Source organism: Vigna unguiculata, chromosome 10 (assembly GCF_004118075.2).
Source record: "Vigna unguiculata cultivar IT97K-499-35 chromosome 10, ASM411807v1, whole genome shotgun sequence".
Classification (NCBI taxonomy): Eukaryota; Viridiplantae; Streptophyta; class Magnoliopsida; order Fabales; family Fabaceae; genus Vigna; species Vigna unguiculata.
This window is the reverse complement of record NC_040288.1, coordinates 2,561,582-2,582,016: the sequence shown is the minus strand read 5'-3', so window position 1 is coordinate 2,582,016 and position 20,435 is coordinate 2,561,582. Positions and strand designations below refer to the sequence as shown.

Genomic DNA, 20,435 nt, shown 5'->3' with positions numbered 1-20,435 from the left:
AATTGTTTTTTTAAGCTAACACATTAATATTTTTGTAATTTTAATTTATAATTAAAATTAATATATTTTTGGATTGCATTTGAATTTTATTTAAATTTATTTAAATTTTAATTAAAATTACAATTTAGTTTTATTTAAATTAAAAAAAATAAAAATTTTTAATTAAATAAATTATTATGCTAACCGTTTAACTTACTGATCCTAACAAAGTCGGATTTACATTTTATTGACTCACAAATAAATAAATCAAATCAAATTAACTCAATAAATAAACAAGCCATTGTGCGTCGAGTAATATTTAGACGAAATTATCTATTTTTACATCTCTAGAATATATATAAAAGAACCACTTTACAATAATTTGTATAATAATCCAAAAAAGAAGGAAGATAGAGACCAACACCAACCATTCTCTCTGAAAGCAGCAAAGTCCAAAGAGAAGATGAAAAGAAAAGCATTTTCCTCTGATTTTTTGTTGGTGTTGGTTGAAGAAAAGTTGGTTGAAAGAAGAAGAAGTAGCAGAAACGAATAACGAATTGCAGCGATTGATGAACGGTGAATGAATGAATCCGATGGTGGGGGAATCAAGAAAGTGGGTGGTTCTTGGCGCATCAATATGGTTGCAGGCATTCACCGGCACGAACTTCGATTTCTCGTCCTACTCTCCAGATTTGAAATCTGTTCTTGACATAACTCAGCTTCAGCTCAACTATCTCTCTGTGGCTTCGGACATGGGAAAGGCCTTTGGATGGTGTTCGGGTCTCTCTCTCCTCCATTTTCCTTTCTGGCTTGTTCTCTTCCTCGCTGCTTTCATGGGAGCTTTTGGCTATGGCTTCCAATGGCTTCTCATTCATCGTTTCATCACTTTGCCTTATTCTCTGGTTAGTCATTTTATTCGGAATTCGGATTTTTTTTAATTAATTTCTCCACTGTATCTTTAAAATATATCGATTTTCATTAATTTTAAAATTTTAAAATATATTAAAATTAATTTTAAAATATCAAAACAGTTTGTTTTCAATATTTAGCAGAAGACATTAAAAAAAATTCAACAGGAAAATTGGACTCTTTTCTTTAGTATATACACTTATTTTCATTTCTTTGCATTTTAATTTCGTACATTCATAATTTAGAGTTGTGAATCTGAATTTTACGGAATTAAAAAAGGTTAAATATTTAAAAGAAAATTATTGAATAATATCATTTTGAAACATTAAATAAATTTTATTAAAATTTAGTTAAAAAAATTAAATTTACTTATTTTTTTTAAAATTGATAACTGAATTTAACTAAAATTTTGAAGAGAAACTGTTTAGTGGTAAAAATATATTTAATTTAATTAAAAATAAGAAAATTAAATATTTTAAAATAAAATAAAATAAAAATGTATTGTTTTAAAATATTAAATTAAAAGTCGTATCTTTCCGATCCTGACATCTATCGCTATACCACAAATAATTTTTATAAAAAATTCGAATTTAAATTGTCGGCCAAATTTTTATGCTGTTTCTTACTTTCAAAAATACATTGGTTTACCCTGATTTTTAAAATATATCAAAAGCTCCTCTAAAATATCATTTCTCACTTACATTTATTAATAATTTTAATAAAAATTCCAAGTTTTTTTAATAATGTTTCTTACCTTCAAAAATATATTGGTTTATCTTAATTTTTAAAAATATATTAAAAAGTCCTTTAAAATATTAAAAGTAATGTATTTTAAATACATAATAGAGAGAGAAAGTAAAAAAAAAAAAAACCTTACCAAACAAGCTCGATTAAGAAGTTTTCAATCTTTCATGAATTTAGTAAAGTGGGTGGATTACTCATCGTTAGTTGGTTAATAATTTAGAACAAAGGTTAGCATTTGTCTTATGTACTTTTATTTTAGTTTGGAGAAGTTTTTTCATCAATAAAAGAAAGATAAGTATTAGTTAAAACTAATTTGTAAAACTGATTTTTGTTGTCATTTTTTTTTAATTTTGGTTATTCATTTATGAGTTTATTTTAGTTTGTAAGAAGTTAATTATATTTTTCTTTCTATTTTATTTTTGTCGTTTAGAGATGTATACGAGAAGTTTCATCAAAACTTATAGTAAACATTTATAAGATATTGGTTTTTATTTAATACTTTTAATTGCTTATTTTTTAATTTTTTAAAGTATAATATCTTTTTACTTTTATTTAAAAATAAACAGTTTGATCCTTTTTTAAGTAACAAGTATTTTAAAAATTAGATATTCATGGAAGGAGAAGAAACTAAAATGCTAAAAAACTTAAGTTAGACTCCAATTCTCACCCAACTCACCCAACTTATTCTTATATTTCCCTTCACTTTTTTTTCTTAATTTATAGCAATCAAATAACTTATTTTATAGCAATAAAATTAGTGTAGTGGTTCACCTAATCCATTAACTTTTAGGATTAGGATTCTGTATTGTTTAAAAACTCTACCAAATCACAATAGCAATAAATAAAAACATATAAAAAAAAGTCTCATTTCCTTGTAAAATAAACTATACTAAAAAGTTAATAATCAACTATTTTAATCTATGATTTGTCATCTTTATATCACATAAGGCACTACTCATAATCAAGTAAAGTCACAATTTACAACCACTTTATCAACTTCACCTAAGTCTTAACACTTTATTTTCTAATACTCTAAGATGCAACTAAAATAAAATTGTGCCTGAATTTAGTTTTATAATAAAAAAAAATGCCCTTTTTCTCAACTAACTAGATTGTTGGTGGAGTTGATCTTATAGTTGCAAATTGGATAGGATTATATTAAGACTAGTATTTTTTTTTTAATATATGTTATTTTTTTCTGTATTTACTAGTTAAGAATATAATTTGTAATCATATATTTAATGAACAAAATTATTTATCAATTATATCCAATAATTTTCTCCAATTCCTCTTTAGAGTAAGTGGGGTTATCTTATTTAAATCATGAAGCATTCTTGTGAAGTTTTTCCACCATTTTGTTGTTAGTTCACCTACCCTTTCCCATCAAGATGGGGTAGGGGTATGAAGATTTAAGTATAAGTCAAGTCAAAATCATAATAAAGATTATCCAATGATAATCACATAATTAGTTGATAATCACTTAATTATTTATCAAAATATCATTAGATGACTCATGATACTATTATTATAAAAGAGTTGTATATAAAAAAAAAAAAAATTGTTAATACATTATTTCCCTATTTTGTGTTCTATATTGCAATTTTTTTTTATATTTAATGCATGAATTTGCCTAACTCCCTAAATTTTAAATATATCTCATATTTTCATTGGTTATTCTAACTCCATGTTTCTTGAATGGCAAAATTAGGTAGCTTAGAATATTTGTGAAACAACTTCAAAGGATTTAATTTACTGTATAAACTAGGTGCAATATCTCCATAAACTATTCCACAAATCAACTAATATTATATCTCTTCAAACTATTCAAATTTGATTGCTACTAACAAAAAAACATTTCTACACATTCAACAGGTTTTCTTTCTCTGTCTACTTGCTGGTTGCAGCATCTGCTGGTTCAACACAATCTGCTATGTCCTATGCATCAGACATTTTCCCACAAATCGTTCACTTGCATTGTCCTTAAGTGTTAGTTTCAATGGTGTGAGTGCAGCTTTGTACACTCTCATTGCCAATGCAATAAACTCAAATGATGACACTCTCTACCTATTACTCAATGCAATAGTTCCAATGCTGGTGTCTCTTCTAGTACTCATCCCAATTCTCCATCAACCACAACCTCAACCACATTCTATTGACACCATTAAGCACGATTCATCAATTTTTCTCTGCCTCAACATCCTTGCCCTTGTCACAGGCCTCTACCTCATCTTCCTGTACTCCTTCTCTTATACAGTTTCCATTGCTCGTGTAATCCTTGTAGGTGCCATTTTTCTCCTTCTGCTGCTCATTTTTGTTCCTTCTGTTGTGTATTCTATGAAATCTTCTTCCCTTGCTCGCTTTGCTCTCCCCACAAGCTTTTCCTTCTACTACTCAGTATTCACTCGCGCTGACCCAGATGACAATGAGCTGTATCAAGAGCTCATTAGCATCGAGGACAGCGCGAGGAGTAAAAGTGCACTGAGCACAAGAGAGAAGAAAAGTGTGTGGGAGAGAGAGCAGCTTACAATGTTGGGGGAAGAGCATTCAATTAAGTTGCTGGTGCATAGATGGGACTTTTGGTTGTACTACATTGCATATTTCTGTGGAGGAACAATTGGTTTGGCTTACAGCAACAACTTGGGACAAATTTCCCAATCACTAGGACACTATTCTCATACTTCTTCTCTTGTCACACTCTACTCCACATGTTCCTTCTTTGGTCGCCTTCTTGCAGCCGCACCTGACTTCTTAAACAGGTACTTTTAATGGTCTTTGTAGGCAGTGATAAAGTTAACTAGAATTTTTATAGAATTGAACTAGACTCATGCAGAAAACTGTATTGAGGTTCACTTTGATTCCCTTCTCACATTTTGGTATTCAAATATGACAATATACAGGAGAATGCATTTTGCAAGAACAGGATGGTTTGCAGCAGCCTTGGTGCCAACACCAATTGCATTCATTTTGTTGGCCATATCTGGCAGTGGAGCAGCACTGCACATAGGCACTGCCCTGATAGGGTTGAGTTCAGGCTTTGTGTTTTCTGCAGCAGTTTCTATCACCTCAGAGCTATTTGGTCCAAACAGTGTTGGAGTGAACCACAACATCCTCATCACCAACATTCCTTTAGGTTCATGTCTCTATGGCCTTCTTGCAGCTTTGGTTTATGATTCCAATGCAGAGAACTCAACCCATGATATTTGGCTGCAAGAAATTTCCATGTGCATGGGGAGAAAGTGCTACCTGCAAACCTTCATTTGGTGGAGCTGCATTTCAATGGTGGGGTTGCTTTCAAGCTTCTTGTTCTTCTTAAGGACTAAACAAGCTTATGATAATTTTGAAAAGAATGATAACAAAAACAACATAGCTACATGATAAGAAAAACTCTTGTATGTAAAGAAGATTGTATCATTATTTTTCAGGTGTTGATCAATTATAAATAACCTAGAGTTATATATATGAGAGATCTCACTTTCACTGATGATGAAGAGAAATTAATAATATATAAGATGGATGCAAAATTTTACTTTATAAAGTTTTGTAAAGTTAAATTAAAGATAAACTCACTCGTTATTAAAACGTTGCTTTAGATAAAGATTATTGATTTTGTAATGAATCGATAAGTTTTATTGCATAATAAAAATTTAATTGTGCTTTTAGTCCAGAAGTTTAGGATAATTTTTATTTTGGTCCTAAAATTTTAAAAATCCATTAAAATGATAAAGAAAAGCTATTTTAAATGTATGTCGTATTTAGTTTTGTACTAAAATTGTAAATTTTCTAAAATCATGGAACTAGAATCAAAGAAAACATAATTTCATATTACAATTGATTCAAATTAATTTAACTTGAAATGTAATGGTAGATGTTATTTGAAAGAAAATATTATTTCAAGACTAATTATGCATAAGTAAAAAAGCCTCTCTTTTCTTTTCTTTTTTTACTTTTATCAGTTTTATATATATGATTTGTTACATTTTTTTTTCATTTCATTTTACATAGTAAGTACTAAAAGAACATCACTCAATCATTTGCTTGTTAGTGTTGAAGCTTTTCATTTTATTGCTATTCGAGTTTTCAAAAGGCACTTTAAATATTCAATTCTTATCCAAATACTCTCTTTTTTAACATACTAGGCTTATAAATGATTAAAATAAATGTATTACAATAATAAAGAAAAATTGAATGTAGGTTAGTTAAATGTAACACTGGTAGACTGACCTCTGCATATGTGCATACGTATGAGTTGTATTTTTTTATTTTGTATATTAAAATAATAAAGTAGTAAAAATATTATATAATAAAATATCATGAAAATTAAATTAAATTATTATAATTGTTATTATTAAAATAATGTAGTAGTAAATTTAATTGATATGATAATAATTTTAGTTTTAAATATAATAAATAAAATTCATATTACAATATCATGCAATTAATTGATTTTACGAAATAATTATAATAGTCTTTGATTCGTTGCATAATTTGTTTTGTTTTTTTTCTATTTTTTACTTCAAATCTTTTTAGAATAATAATATAATCTTTTTATATTTATTTAACCTTTAAAAATATTAATATAAATTATAAATTTTTAAAGAATTAAAAATCTATTTAACAAAAGTATTCAGTATAATAACGTTTTTTATAATTAAAAAAAACACTTCTAATAATAACACCAATATGAATCGTAATAATAATAAAAATAATAATGATACCATTAATAACAAACTAATGATAATAATATTATTATTTATGCCATAAATATTAATGTCAATGATAATACTAAGGCTAATATTAACGATAATGATCTACAATTATATATAAAGATATACACCAACAACGAACAAAACAAATATAAAGGACAAATAATTGAAATATGATTTTGTAGTAAATAAAATTAAGAGGTGTGCTAACTATAATAATAATAATAATAATAATAATAATAATAATAATAATACCATTATAGTAATATCTCGTAGTGACAATAATAATAATAATGATAATAATAATAATAATAACAACTACCTATATAAATACATATATACAGAGATACGCACTTCTTGTGCACTTTTTTATTTTTACAATTTTATCCTCTTAATTATTATTTGCTAAATTTAAATAATTCTTCATAATAAAAAATTATTTACCCGTTTTATCATTTTATTAATTTTAGTAACTATTTTTTTAATTCAAATAATTACACATATACAGGAATAAAATGAATAACAAAACAAATAAGAAGTGCAAGTAATTAAGATATAATCCCATAGTAAATAAAATTAAAATGTGTGTCTAACTATAATAATAATAATAATACCACTGTAATAAGCGTAGTTATAATAATAATAATAATAATAATAATAATAATAATAATAATACAACTACACATATAAAAAGATAAACATCTTTAGTTCCTTTTTTGTATTTCAATTTTATTCTCTTAATTACTATATTTTAAATTTAAATAATTATTCATAATAAAAAAATATTTTTAGTTTTACTATTTTACTAAATTTAGTAACTATTTTTTTAATTAAAATAATTGTTCAAATGTAAAGATAAATGAACAACAAAACAAATAAGAAGGACAAAATTGAAACATGATCGTACATAACAAAAGTAAAATGTGACCATAATAATAAAAACAATAATAATAATAACTATTATAATACTTATAGTTCTTAATAATTATAATAATAATAATTTAATAATAGAAATAATTATAGTTAATAATAATGATGATAATAATATTTATAGTTGATAGTAATAATGATCATAATAATTATAGTTGATAATAATAATGATAATAATAATTATAGTTGATAATAATAATGATAATAATAATTATAGTTAATAATAATAATTATTATTATTGTAATTATAGTTAGAGTTAGAGATGACAACGGTCGGCTATGGATAGTAATACTTACAACCCAACTAGCAAAGCAAAAAAAAAAATTCACTCATTACCTTTCTGTTTATTCGTTGGGTAATCGCTTAAAAAATATTTACAAATTTTTTTAAAACTCGTGAATACCCACATACCTGCGAATATTTAAAATATATATATATATATATATATATATATTACAAATTTATTAAAACAAATTATAAAAAAGTAAAATTAAATATAAATTAAATTAAATTTTAATTTTAATTAAATTTAAGCTAATAAAAAATATTTTTAATTTTAATTTTAATTAAATTTAACTTAATCAAATAAAAATAAAATTTTAATTTTAATTTTTTGCGAATAACAGGTACCGCATGTACAGTAGTATGATACCCACACCCGACCCATTTATAAGTGGGTATTAAAATACCCGCTACCTTCTACTCGTAGGTATTAACTATCCATAGCAGATTTTATCCGCAGATACCCGCGAGCGCGTATATTTTTGTGATCCTTAGTTAGAGTTGATAATAATAATAATAATTATAGTTATAATTGATAATAATAATAATAATAATACAAGAATAAAATAATAAATATCACAAAAATTATGTTATATTGTTGTATATGTTATTATTAAAGTAATGAAGTACTAAATCTAAGTGATATGATAATAATTATAGTTTTAAATATAATAAATAAAGTTGATATCACAATATGATACAGTTAATTTATTTTCCGAAATAATTGTAATAGCATGTGACCGTGCGTGCACAATTTCTTTTAATTTTTATTTCAAATCTTTTTAGAATAATAATATAATTGTCTTTATATTTTTTAACCATCAAAAATACTAATAATAATTTTAATATAAATTATAAAATTTTTAAAAGGTTAAAATATATTTAGTAAAAGTATTTAGTATAATAACATTTTTATAATTAAAAGAAAAATACCTCTAATAATAACACCACGGTGAATAGTAATAATAATAAAAAATAATAATAATGATACCAATAATAACAAACTAATGATAATAATAATAATATTTATGTTGTAAATATTAATGTCAATGTTAATACTAAGGTTAATGTTAACAATAATAATCTATAATTATATATAAAGATAACAACAAAACACATAAAAAGGACAAGTAATTGAAATATGATCTCGCAGTAAATAAAATTAAGATGTGTGTCTAACTATAATAATAATAATAATAATAATAACATTATTATAATAATAATACAAAAACTACATATATATATATATATATATATATATATATATATATATATATATATATAAAGAGATACACATCGTTTTGTGTCCTCTTTTATTTTTACAATTTTATCCTCTTAATCATTATTTTTTAAATTTAAATAATTCTTTATAATAAAAAATTATTTGTAAGTTTTATTATTTTACTAATTTTAGTAAATATTTTTTTCATTTAAATAATTACACAAATATAGAGATAAAATGAACAACATAATAAATAAAGAGCATAAGTAATTGAGATATAATGTCATAGTAAACAAAAGTAAAATGTAGGCCCGCATTACCACCCTTAGTAAAATGTGTGTCTAATTTTAATAATAATAATGATAATAATAATACCACTATAATAATATCACGAAGTGATGAAAATAATAATAATAATAATAATAATAATAATAATAATAATAATAATAATACAACTACTTATATAAAGAGATAAACATCTTTAGTGTCCTTTGTTATTTTTTCATTTTTATTCTCTTAATTAGTAAATTTTAAATTTAAATAATTATTTATAATAAAAAAATAATATTTTAGTTTTATTATTTTACTAATTTTAGTAACTATTATTTTGAATTAAAATAATTGTTTAATTGTAAAGATAAATGAACAACCAAACAAATAAAAAGAGCAAGTAATTAAAACATAATAAATATGTATCTAACCAAATAATAAAAATAATAATAATAATTATTATAATAATTATAGTTCTTATTAGTAATAATAGTAATAGTAATATAATATTAAAAATAATTATAGTTAATAATAATGATAATAATACTTATAATTGATAGTAATATTGATTATAATAATTATAGTTGATAATAATAATGATGATAATAATAATTATTATTATTATAGTCATAATTGATAATAATAATAATAATATAAAAATTAAATAATTATAGTTTATAATATTAATTATAATAATAATTGTGACATCCCATTTAATATAGAATAAATATACTAAATAAAAGTCACATAATTATAGTAAAAGTAGAGCACCAAACATAAAGTACAAAGGACTTTACAGTCATCTAAATATACCAAAAAGAAAAGCAAAGGCATTACACAATGCCATGAACAAGAACATTGAGTGCAACAGTTTTACAAAAAGACTGCTCTTAGAGCAAGAAATTTCAAAGGCATCAATGCCTTAAGGCTGCTCATAAGAGCCACAACTAACTTTTCCAAACTAGACTGCAACGTCACCTCCATCAGATCTATCTTCAGGAATTCTCCTATTTGCTTACACCAATAAGGTGATCATCGCAAAAGAGAAAACAAAGCAAAGAACAGACACAAAGGAAAGGGTAAACTAGTGTAAAAATAATTTCAACATGGCATTTAGTAAGCCATATTAAACAATTCTCCAAATAGGCAACACAATAGGCATTCAACATGTGATAGCAAACAAACAGGACATTATGACTCAATTATTCGAATACATATAATAAGATCGGATTCACTGGATGCTTGCACTTGTGGTGGCCTCTACTGCTTTGCAGAGTCATTGCCAATGGGTTTCACCCTGCCACACACAAGGTTAGCCTTCAATCATCTAGGGCCATTATCCTGCCAAAGACTAGGGTCTCTCGCTACTCTCACCACTTGAATCAGTCTGCTCTACGTGAGACTAACTAATTCTTTAGAGTATCGGGATACAATCCTTACTTGAATCCTTATCTAATTATATACACTACAACACCACCATGAAATCTCAACCAACTAGCCATGATTCATGATTTAATTCATACCAAGCTTATCAATTCTAGTTCATAAAATCTCATAAGACATGCAGAGCCCTATACTTCATGCATTTCCAAGATATACAACCCATCATAGATGAAACAAGGGAGTAAAAATCAAATTTGCACCATTCTCGCTTAGGCTAGAAGTCTTCGCCCAAGCGACATAGATTCTCTCGCTTAAGCTAGGCATCCTTGCCTGAGCGAGAACTACGACAACGACACAGTGAATGTTCTGCGAGTTCTCGCCTAAGTGGGCCTGGGCGAGATCGCTCGTCGGCCAAAACTAAGGTCCCTCGCCTGAGCGACAACTCGAGCAGAGAACACAACATGTTTCCACGAGTTCTCGCTTAGGCGAGACCTTCTTGGCTGAGCGAGATGATTTATCGCTCAAAATGAAAGCTCTCCGCCTAAGCAAGAGCTCGAGCAAAAACCAGGGCGAGCTTTTGCTATTCTCGCCTAGGCGAGAAAGCTCGCTTGGGCTAAAATACCAATTCTTGCCACTGTTCACACATGCAGCAACCAAATATTAAATACCAAACAACATTTCAAGGTTTTCCAAGCAACTACAATAGCACACAAGCCATATAAACATGAAGCAAAGCTAAAACAAGCAGAATATAGTAAAAACATGTGAACCCTAGCTTCCCTTACCTGCTTAGATGCTAGCAAACGCAAACAAGCACTTAACTTATGAGTACCACAGCGCCAATAATCAAACAATGAGTTGGAAGCAAAACGAGCTTAGCTAGCTCGTAGAAGAACGTGATTGAAACCCTAGCAGAGCTTCTGCTTCAGAAAAGAGAGGGAGAATAGGAACAATTTTTGAAAATGAGACCAAAATGAGAGTGAGGTGTTGAGTGTGGGGTTCTGGGGCTCCCTTATGGGCTGACTTTGGGCCCCTTATGAGGGTCAGGCCCAAAACTCTATTAGAGCTGGAAAAAAAGTGGGGCTTACAATCTCTCCAACAACAAAAAATTTTGACCTCGAAAATCAAGACATTGACAAGAATGATGGTCCTTCCCTTGAGTTCCTTAACTTGGCGATCTTCTAACCCAATTGGTTGTACCTTCACTGTGAGATCCCCTCTGACTTGCACATCCTAAGCCTCCAACACATGAGATGGGTCAAACACATACTTTCTCAACTGAGAAACGTGGAAAACTGGATGGAAATTAGCCAACTGAGGAGGTAAAACAATATCATAAGCCACAGGCCCAATCCTTCTCAAGATCTTATATGGACCCAAGAACTTAGGAAAAAACTTCCTTGAGCGGATAACCCTTCCCACACCAGTAGTTCGGGTCACCCTCAAGAACACATGATAAATAATATTTATAATAATATTATTATTAATAATTACAAATAATAATACTTATAAAAATATTACAAATAATAATATTATTTATAATTAATATTATAGTTGAATCATAAATAAATGAAAAAATAAAAACAAATTGACTTTTGTAGGATTTGAACTCGGGTCTTATTGTACCAAAGTTTTAAAATGACAAAAAAACTAATTTTTATGACACGTGTTAATAAAAGAAAATGGGTAATATAGTAATTTTGGTAGTATATTTTTTTCTTAATATGTGATAGATAGGTTTTAGTTTGATTTCTTTAAATTACCCGTTAAGTGAATAAATTTAATCTTAAGCTTTTGTCAACACTCAATTTTGTCCGGTTAATAAAACAATTAACTAAGAAATCATTTAAAAAAATAAAAAATAAAAAAGAGAAGAAAAAACAACACATCACAAAAAAAAAAAAAATCAATCAACATTAATTTGAATGTACATATACACTCCTTTTCTTTTATTTATTTGTTTTTGTTTTTAATTTTAATTTTAATTTTTGTCTTGCCTTTTATTTATCTATTTTTATTTATTTTATCTTGTTTTATTTTATTTTATGTTATTTTATTTATTTTATTTATTTTTACTTCACTTTATCTTATTTTATTTTATTTTTATTTTTATTTCAATTTCCATTTTATTTTTATTTTCACACCATTTTATTTTTCTGCTCTAAAAAAAAATATAAAAAATATATCTGAAATAAAAAAAAGGTAATTATGAGAGTCATTTGACTTGACTCTGCCATGCAAAATATGGCCAGAGTTGTTGGGGGGGGGGGTTTTGGACAGCAGAGGAAGAAAGGTGGGGGATTGGTGTGTCATGGCAGCAGCCGGGGGATGCAGTCTGAGCATACTAGTGCAACTATGGTTAAAGGGCAATTTTCCAGACACAAGCAAGGGAAAAGGGACGAATTTGAAGGGGAGACAGTTTCAAAAGAAAGGCTTACACGGAGAAGAAAGAAAATTGGAAGGCAGCATATATCAGAGGAGAAGAGAGCGAGTCAAAACTGGAAAAGGAAACAAATGCGTTAAGTTTTATCTTCAAGGTAAGGGTCTTTCTTAACTTCTGTTGCATAGATTAATACTGGTGCTGATAAATACGCTTCTGAACATATTAGTGGAATAAGTGTGTGAAGTTTGTCTTGAGTTGAGCATTGTTCATCCTGTTGTTCATATAGTATACGTCCACTGCACTCATATTCAGGCTTGTCGCCTTATCACTCGATAACATCAAAGCAGTTTCCATGATCATCATACAATACTCTCATTCACGCAAACAAAAAAAACGCAGACCAAATTCTGTTCCTTAGACTCAACATCGTTTCATCATATTCCATTCGGCCTCTACACCTTGATAGGACCACCACCCTAGCTTGATCGTTCTCTCCACCATAAATGCAGCCCACTCGTAACGGCCATCTCCATTCTCGGTTTTCTTCACTCCACTCACCCAAAAAACCCATTCTCCATTCAACTCCCGCAACATTCCCATTCGAGGACTCCCACCCCAGCATCACTATCCCGCACTCTTCCATCCCGCACTCTTCCATCTGTTATCATCTTTATCATTCAATCAAAGAATAGAAAATCTCCATTTAAACCAAACCGGAATCCCATTCTAGTGCCAAACACTCTCCTTTCCTCCGATCAGTCACATCCAATCACAGCACGGAGATAGATAAAGGAGTGGAAACCATCGCCGGCGGTTCGGAGCTTTGAACGGAAATCGCAGCGACCCTGGGTGTCGCGAGAGCAGAGCCTGAGAGAGGGAGAGTGAAGGTCGAGAGTCTCTGGGTTCTCGACGTCGACGTCTGTGGTGGACGCCGCGGCCGCTGCCGCCGCCGGCGTCTTTGAATGGTGGCGGCGAGGAGACGACGTCTCGGGTCGACGCATGCGCGAGAACAAATCATGAGCCGCCGAGAACGAGAGCGACGTCTCCGGCGTCGATTGACGCCGCCGGCAAGCTGGCCGTGATGGCGTGGTGGTGCGGTGGCGCGGCGGCGGGACGTGCAGCGGCGGCCTGGACGTTGTGGTGTGCGGTGATGGGAAGAAGAGACTGCTGCCATGGTAAGAGAAGGAGAGGCTTTAATTTTCAAGAAGGGTTTAGCTTGAGTGGGAGTTAGGTTGAACATTTCCGCCACGCGTACCCCTATTTTCAATCTCCGCACCTCCATTTTCTATGTGGCCTGCTGTGTTTTCTTCTTTGTGCAACCTCCCGTTTTACTCCTCATGTTTCATTGTCTCTTTTGGACTTGTTTTGTTTTCTTTACTTCCCGCACCTGTAACTTTTCTTTCTCACCCTCCTTTGTTTTGGAAACTTCTTTCCTACACCCCTGTTATTTGCTAGCATCACACCTCCTTTTTTTTGGATTGGTTTGCTACCTGCTGCACCCCTATGTTCACTAATTCCACCACCCATTTGTGTTCTTTTTTTTTTTTTATTTGCACTCCCATTTTTATTGTATACACCTGATTTACTTCATGTACCTCCCATTAATCACCCATGTACCCCCATATTTTGTTTTCCACTTTCATCCTTCTTAATTAAATTATTTCTTTTTGTTTTTTTATTTTTTTATTTTTTTATTTTTATTTTTTATTATTTATTTATTTTTGTTTTTTTATTTTATTTTTTTTCCTATTCCTAAAAAACCAAATATTTGAAAATTATTAAAAAATGCAAAAAAATAGAAAAAAATCAAAAAAAAATAAAAATATTCTCTTTCACTTTATCGTGTCTGTCCGGTCGCTCGCACCGCGTGACACTCATTTTCAAAAATCCAAAAAATAGTTTTCTTTCTCTTTATTGTGTCTGTCCGGTCGCTCGCACCGCGTGACACTCATTTCCAAAAAAATACCAAAAAACAGTTTTTCTTTCTCTTTTTGTGTCTGTCCGACCGTTCGCGTCGTGTGACACATACTCTCAAGCAATTCAAAAGATACCAAAAATACAATTTTCAAAATATAAATATATCATATTTTCAAACAAAAATGTCTTTTAAGAACTACGTGATCCTTGATTCTCGACTGTGAGATACGTAGGAGCAAGGTCAGTCCTTGTCAGGTTCACCTCTAAAAATCAAATTATTTTCTCATTTGTTTCTCATATCTTTTAAAAGAACTACGTATCCCTGATTTCTCACTTTAAATGAGAATACGTAGGACCAAGGTCAATCCTTGTCGGGCCCAAAAAAATTAAAAAATATTTTGTTTCTTTTAGCATTTTCGTCTTATTATTTTTGGGGAAAATTAACATTTTGAAAATCACATCAACTTTGCATTTTTAATTAATGGTACCGCCCTTGGGTGGGCCCTGTAGGGTGCTAACACCTTCCCTACGCGTAACCGACTCCCGAATCCAAAATATGGTTTTTTGCAGACTTGTCTTATCTTTATGGTTTTCCATAGTTTTCCAGAATAACTATGGTGGCGACTCCCAAATCTCTTTTAAACCCGTTTTTCTTTTTCGGTTCGCCTTCCCGTCGCGATTCCGGTTGCGACAGCTTTATTTTCTAATATTTTCCTTGTTGTAATGTTTTTTTTAATATTTTCAAATATAAATTACACGTGTTGTTTGGTATTCTACCCTTATTTCGAATTTTTTAAAGAATAATAATAAATAAATAATTTAGATACACTTTTAACTTTTAAAAGGTATAAGTGCTCGTGTGACCGTTCATGTCGTCTCAACACTTATGTTTTTTCCTTCTCAAAAAAGTACTTAAAATCCAAAAATTTTAGAATAAAAAAATTATCAACATTGTCGAACAAATAGTTCCCAAACCAAAAAGTTTTTTTCATAAATAAACTACATGAGGTTGGGCTCAAAAAACAAAAGAAAAACATTTTTGTTTCTTTTGATTTTTTTTTTGGGGAAAATAAACATTAAAAACAACCACATCTATTTTGCATATTTAATTAAAGGCACCGTCTTAGAATGTGCGCGGTAAGGTGCTAACACCTTTCCTATGCGTAACCGATTCTCGTACCCAAAATTTGTTTTCTTGGACCTTGTTCTTATATTTATGATTTTTCATAGTTTCCCACAATAACTATGGTGACGACTCCAAAACTCCATATATATATATATATATATATATATATATATATGTATATATATGTATATATACATACATATATACATATATGTATACATATACATACATATATATGTATACATATACATACATATATATGTATATATGTATGTATGTATATGTATGTACATATATATATATATATATATATATATATATATGTAACATACATATACATACATACATATATACATATATATGTATGTATATGTATACATATATATATATACATATTATATTAGTTTGTCGTCTCGTCGCGATTTTGGTTATGACACGGACATTCATGTTGGATGCAATATGTTGGTTCTTTGAATAACAACTTAACACCGGAACAAATGATTTGTATTGAAAGAAGACCATTTAGATGGATGACTAACTTGAAAGGGTCTATGAAGATAAATATAAACCTTTGAAGGAGTTTGTTAATAAGTGGGTTGAAAGGAGGGGTGTTTTCCTCCTTAGTAAAGAAGTTGTTGAATTTACTTTATTAGATGTATATTTATATTTGGGGTTGAGGGTGGTTAGACCTAAAATTGATTTGAATGAGGTTGTTGTAGACATTGAGTGTAAGAAGTTTTTTATTATTATAAAAGTGTCGATGTCAAAATGGTTTATGAATTCCTTTTGGAACATCATAAAGATTTAACTTTTGATGATTTTTGTAGATTTTATGTTTTGTTAGGCGTTTGTGAGTTTTAGTTGACAAATCACAGTGGTAAAGTTTTTCTCATATTGTTCAACATTGTTGATGACCTTTGAAGTCTTGGTAAATGTAATTGGGATAGTGTTGTGTATGAGTACTTGGTTAGGAGCATATGTAGTGCTTCATTCTTGTTGACAGATGAAGGAAATTCAAAACACTATCATGTTGATGTGTGTGTTTATTTGTTACAAGTATATCCTTTTACCCTATTTTCCCTCTTTTTATAATATTTGGTCATGAATGAAAGTTAAGTTGGTTTGCATTTATTTTAGTTATGGGTCATTAACAATTTTTTGATTTTGAAGACAAAGGGTGGAAGTTTGATCACACAATTCCCATGATCGTTGCATTGGATGGATGTGAAAGTAAGGGATTGCCTAATTAGTAGTAGTTTGTAGAAGAAAATGGTTAGTGATGTCTTTGTATTTTTTTTATTTGTGCAAGATGTTGGTGTTGTTGAATGGATTAATTGAAGTTGTTGGTGGATGTTGAAAAAAATAGTAGGTTGTGGTTGATGTTACAATGTTAGATGAAGAGCTTAGTCATTTTGTTGTTCAAGAAGCTTTTCAACAATATAGGTGTGGGTTTTGGAAAATTGATAGGAAGAATGAAAGAGGAGGGGTTTTACACTAGAAGAAAGAGCTTATCCATTCAATATTACAATAGGAAGATGTTATTGGGGAACTTCAATAATCAATTTTCAATCTAAAAACAAAGATGAAGGAGAGGAGAAAATGACCACCTAATCAACATGAGTCTTATTGATAGGACATTGTTAATACGATAAAGTATTTTTGTACGAAGTGACAATCTAGACAATGTGTGTCGTTTGTATTTGTTGTTTTTTATGTTCTTAGGATGTCTAGGGCGATGACAAACATGCTCTTTAGATTGTTAGGTAACCTTAAATATCTGAATTAGTACAGTTGTGCAATGTCTGTTAATAGTTTTTTGGTTCAAGGTTTCAATCCTGGATACGACACTTTAAGCCAGGAAGAAAATGCTTACTACACTATAGCGGGGTCAATGGCAATTCTACAGATAATTCTTGACTTCCTAAATTTGTATTTTGTTAGGCATTTATTGTTTGAGTTGATGATTATTTTTTTGAATTAACTAGTATGAGACTTGTGCGTATGTAGAAGTCAGTTTTTTTATTGTTTTGTAGTAAAAGAAATATAAATTTCTTATCTTTTAAATGGTAATTATTTTATTAATTTTTTTAATTTATAAACATATAATTTTAATTAATAAATAAAAATCTAAAGAAGAAAAGGTTATTAATTACCAGTAATAAAAAGATAACAAATGAAAGTAAATAATAAATATGTTGGATAAAATATATATATATATATATATATATATATATATATATATATATATATTCTCCGTAAATAAATTATTCAATAATATTTTTAATATTAAAATGATTCATAAGAAGTAAAATAAAAATTCCAAAATTAAATTTATTTTGCTGATTTGATGTATTAAACTTAAGTTTAAATATGTAAAATATTTAACAATAACAAATTTTGTCCATATATGTAAGTAAAAGTGAATTAAGCAAGACTGTAAATATTACACATTGTATGATGAAAAGCTGAATTTAAAAAATAATACATGTCCATGAAATGGATCATAACATAAGTCATTAATTAATAAAAGTCCCTTTTGGTGGAAGAGTCCAAGCCCATTAATAATAGGTCAAAAACAAAAGGCCATATTTGATTGCAAACTTCATTTCAAACTTCATTTCAGAACTTGTTTTATTGTTGGATAGCTTTGTCTTGGAGTTGTTTTCTGCGTTTCTGAGGAAGAAGAAGATGTTTGGCAGCAAGGGTCCCAATTTTAAATTTTTTTTCCAGAGCTCTATGTCCTTCCTTCAGCCGGATGAGGTAAGCCCACATTCATTTTCGTTTCGTTGGTTTTTTATGTTTTTCATTTTTTCGTGTATTCATCATTTGTTTAATTTTGATATGTTTTTTCTTAATGTTGGTAGTGATAAAGTTCATTGTTGGTTGAATGTTCATTTTAATCATAATTTGTTACAATTGTCATTTTGTATATATACTTTTTTCTACATGTTTATATATTTATATATTGATCTTTTTTCCCCAATGATTATATTGCTTGTAGTTTATTTTCTTTTGTTTAATTTTTTAGGAATTTCTTACACTTTTAGAAGGATTCTATTGGGAATAGGCCAATTATTTCATGATTGGAGCCAACTATTTCAGAGATCTCAAAAGGGATGTGTTGAATATTGAGTTTTAGGACTCCCTTCTTTATGACATAAAGTTTAGGGCTTATGATGAAATTTTCAATTTTTATGATTTGGATTACGACATGTATTATGTTGCAACCTTGTTCTTTAGGGATCACTACTTTGAGATGAGGTTGTTTCACGTGGATTGGGTTGAACTTGATTATCCCAATCCAGGAGATATTGAGTTGGCAATTGAACCTGTCTTTTGTTTGAGATTCTTTTCATCCTTCACAGTTTTCTTTTCTCCATCCCAGGTGAAGTTTTGGAACGTTTTAAATTGTTTATTTTTGTTTGATAAAAATAGGGGTTGATCGTACTAGATAATACGTTCCAAATCTTCTACGAAGAGAACGTTGTATTTGGTAAAATAGTGGAATTTTATAATTCTCTATTCATGAAATTTGAGGTTGAATGGGGTAAAAAAGAACATGGTAGTTTGTTATTGTTTGGTGATGGAGTTCTTGTTAGTCATTGTGACTTGATTGATAGGGTTAACCTTAGTTTAAATTACTTGCGTGACATAGATTTGTATTTAAGTTGTTTAGCTCAACAAGTTTGGAAATGAGCTATACTCCAAAGTCGAGTATTGAGGCTAAGGATAAGATCATTGTTGTTAATTTGGGTGGTGAAAACTCCATTGATTGTCCATATGCCATGATGAAAACTTTAACTGCTCGTGATGTCAGAACATCATCCTTGGTATAGCCTTTTATTATTTAGTTTTTGTTATATATGGTAAGGATTTTGTTGTGTTCGATTGTTGTTGATTATTTGGTGTGTAGTTATTTAGTTAATCTGTTTTTATCTTCCTTTTTTATCAGTACTTCAGTGCAACTTTTGTTGTTAGAGCTTTGCTGAAGAAAAGATGAAATAAATATGTTCTGTCTAATGGGGAATCGAGATTTCGGTCGTGCCAAGTTAGATGGTGTGAAAAGAGTCCAAATGAATGTTATCTAACTTGTGGGTGGAAAACCTTTTGTAAAGAGAAGAAGTTATCTGCTGGAGATGTTATAAGAATCGAGATTGACAAAGAAGATTATTGTTTGATCAATGTGAAAAAGGTGTAGAATGTTTTCAGTTAAAGTTGTTTGGAAATAACTATATTTTCTCTTTTTTTGTGATTTCTTATTTTAGTGTTTTTATTTTTCCCTCTAATAGTTTGGTAGGAACAATGTTTGCAGTCAAAGTACGTGTATGGTTTATGTTTATGATGACGTAAAATTGTGCTTATGAGACATAAAATTTTGTTTATGAGGGCATTAAAGTATTATAGGGCATTAACATATGTTATGATGTAATATATGCAACCTTTGTGGATTTAAAAGTCATTGATTGTTGGATTTAGATGAAATAACGTTTGAATGTGTATAAGAAAATATGGAAATAGTTGAATCAATGCATGATGATTAGTTAAAAGAAAAACATTTGTCATTTTAGAGACTTAAATAATGACTT

The 20,435-nt window shown here is 29.0% G+C and overlaps 1 protein-coding gene across 1 annotated transcript; it reads left to right on the top strand.

The window, feature by feature from the left end:
* Positions 1 to 363: 363 nt before the first annotated feature.
* On the top strand, positions 364 to 5,163 carry LOC114167610 (protein NUCLEAR FUSION DEFECTIVE 4-like). The gene is made up of 3 exons (XM_028052716.1): positions 364 to 881; positions 3,505 to 4,388; positions 4,530 to 5,163. The coding sequence occupies exons 1-3, from the start codon at positions 564 to 566 to the stop codon at positions 5,005 to 5,007; spliced, it is 1,680 nt and encodes a 559-aa protein (XP_027908517.1). The 5' UTR covers positions 364 to 563; the 3' UTR covers positions 5,008 to 5,163.
* The last annotated feature ends 15,272 nt before the right edge of the window (positions 5,164 to 20,435 follow it).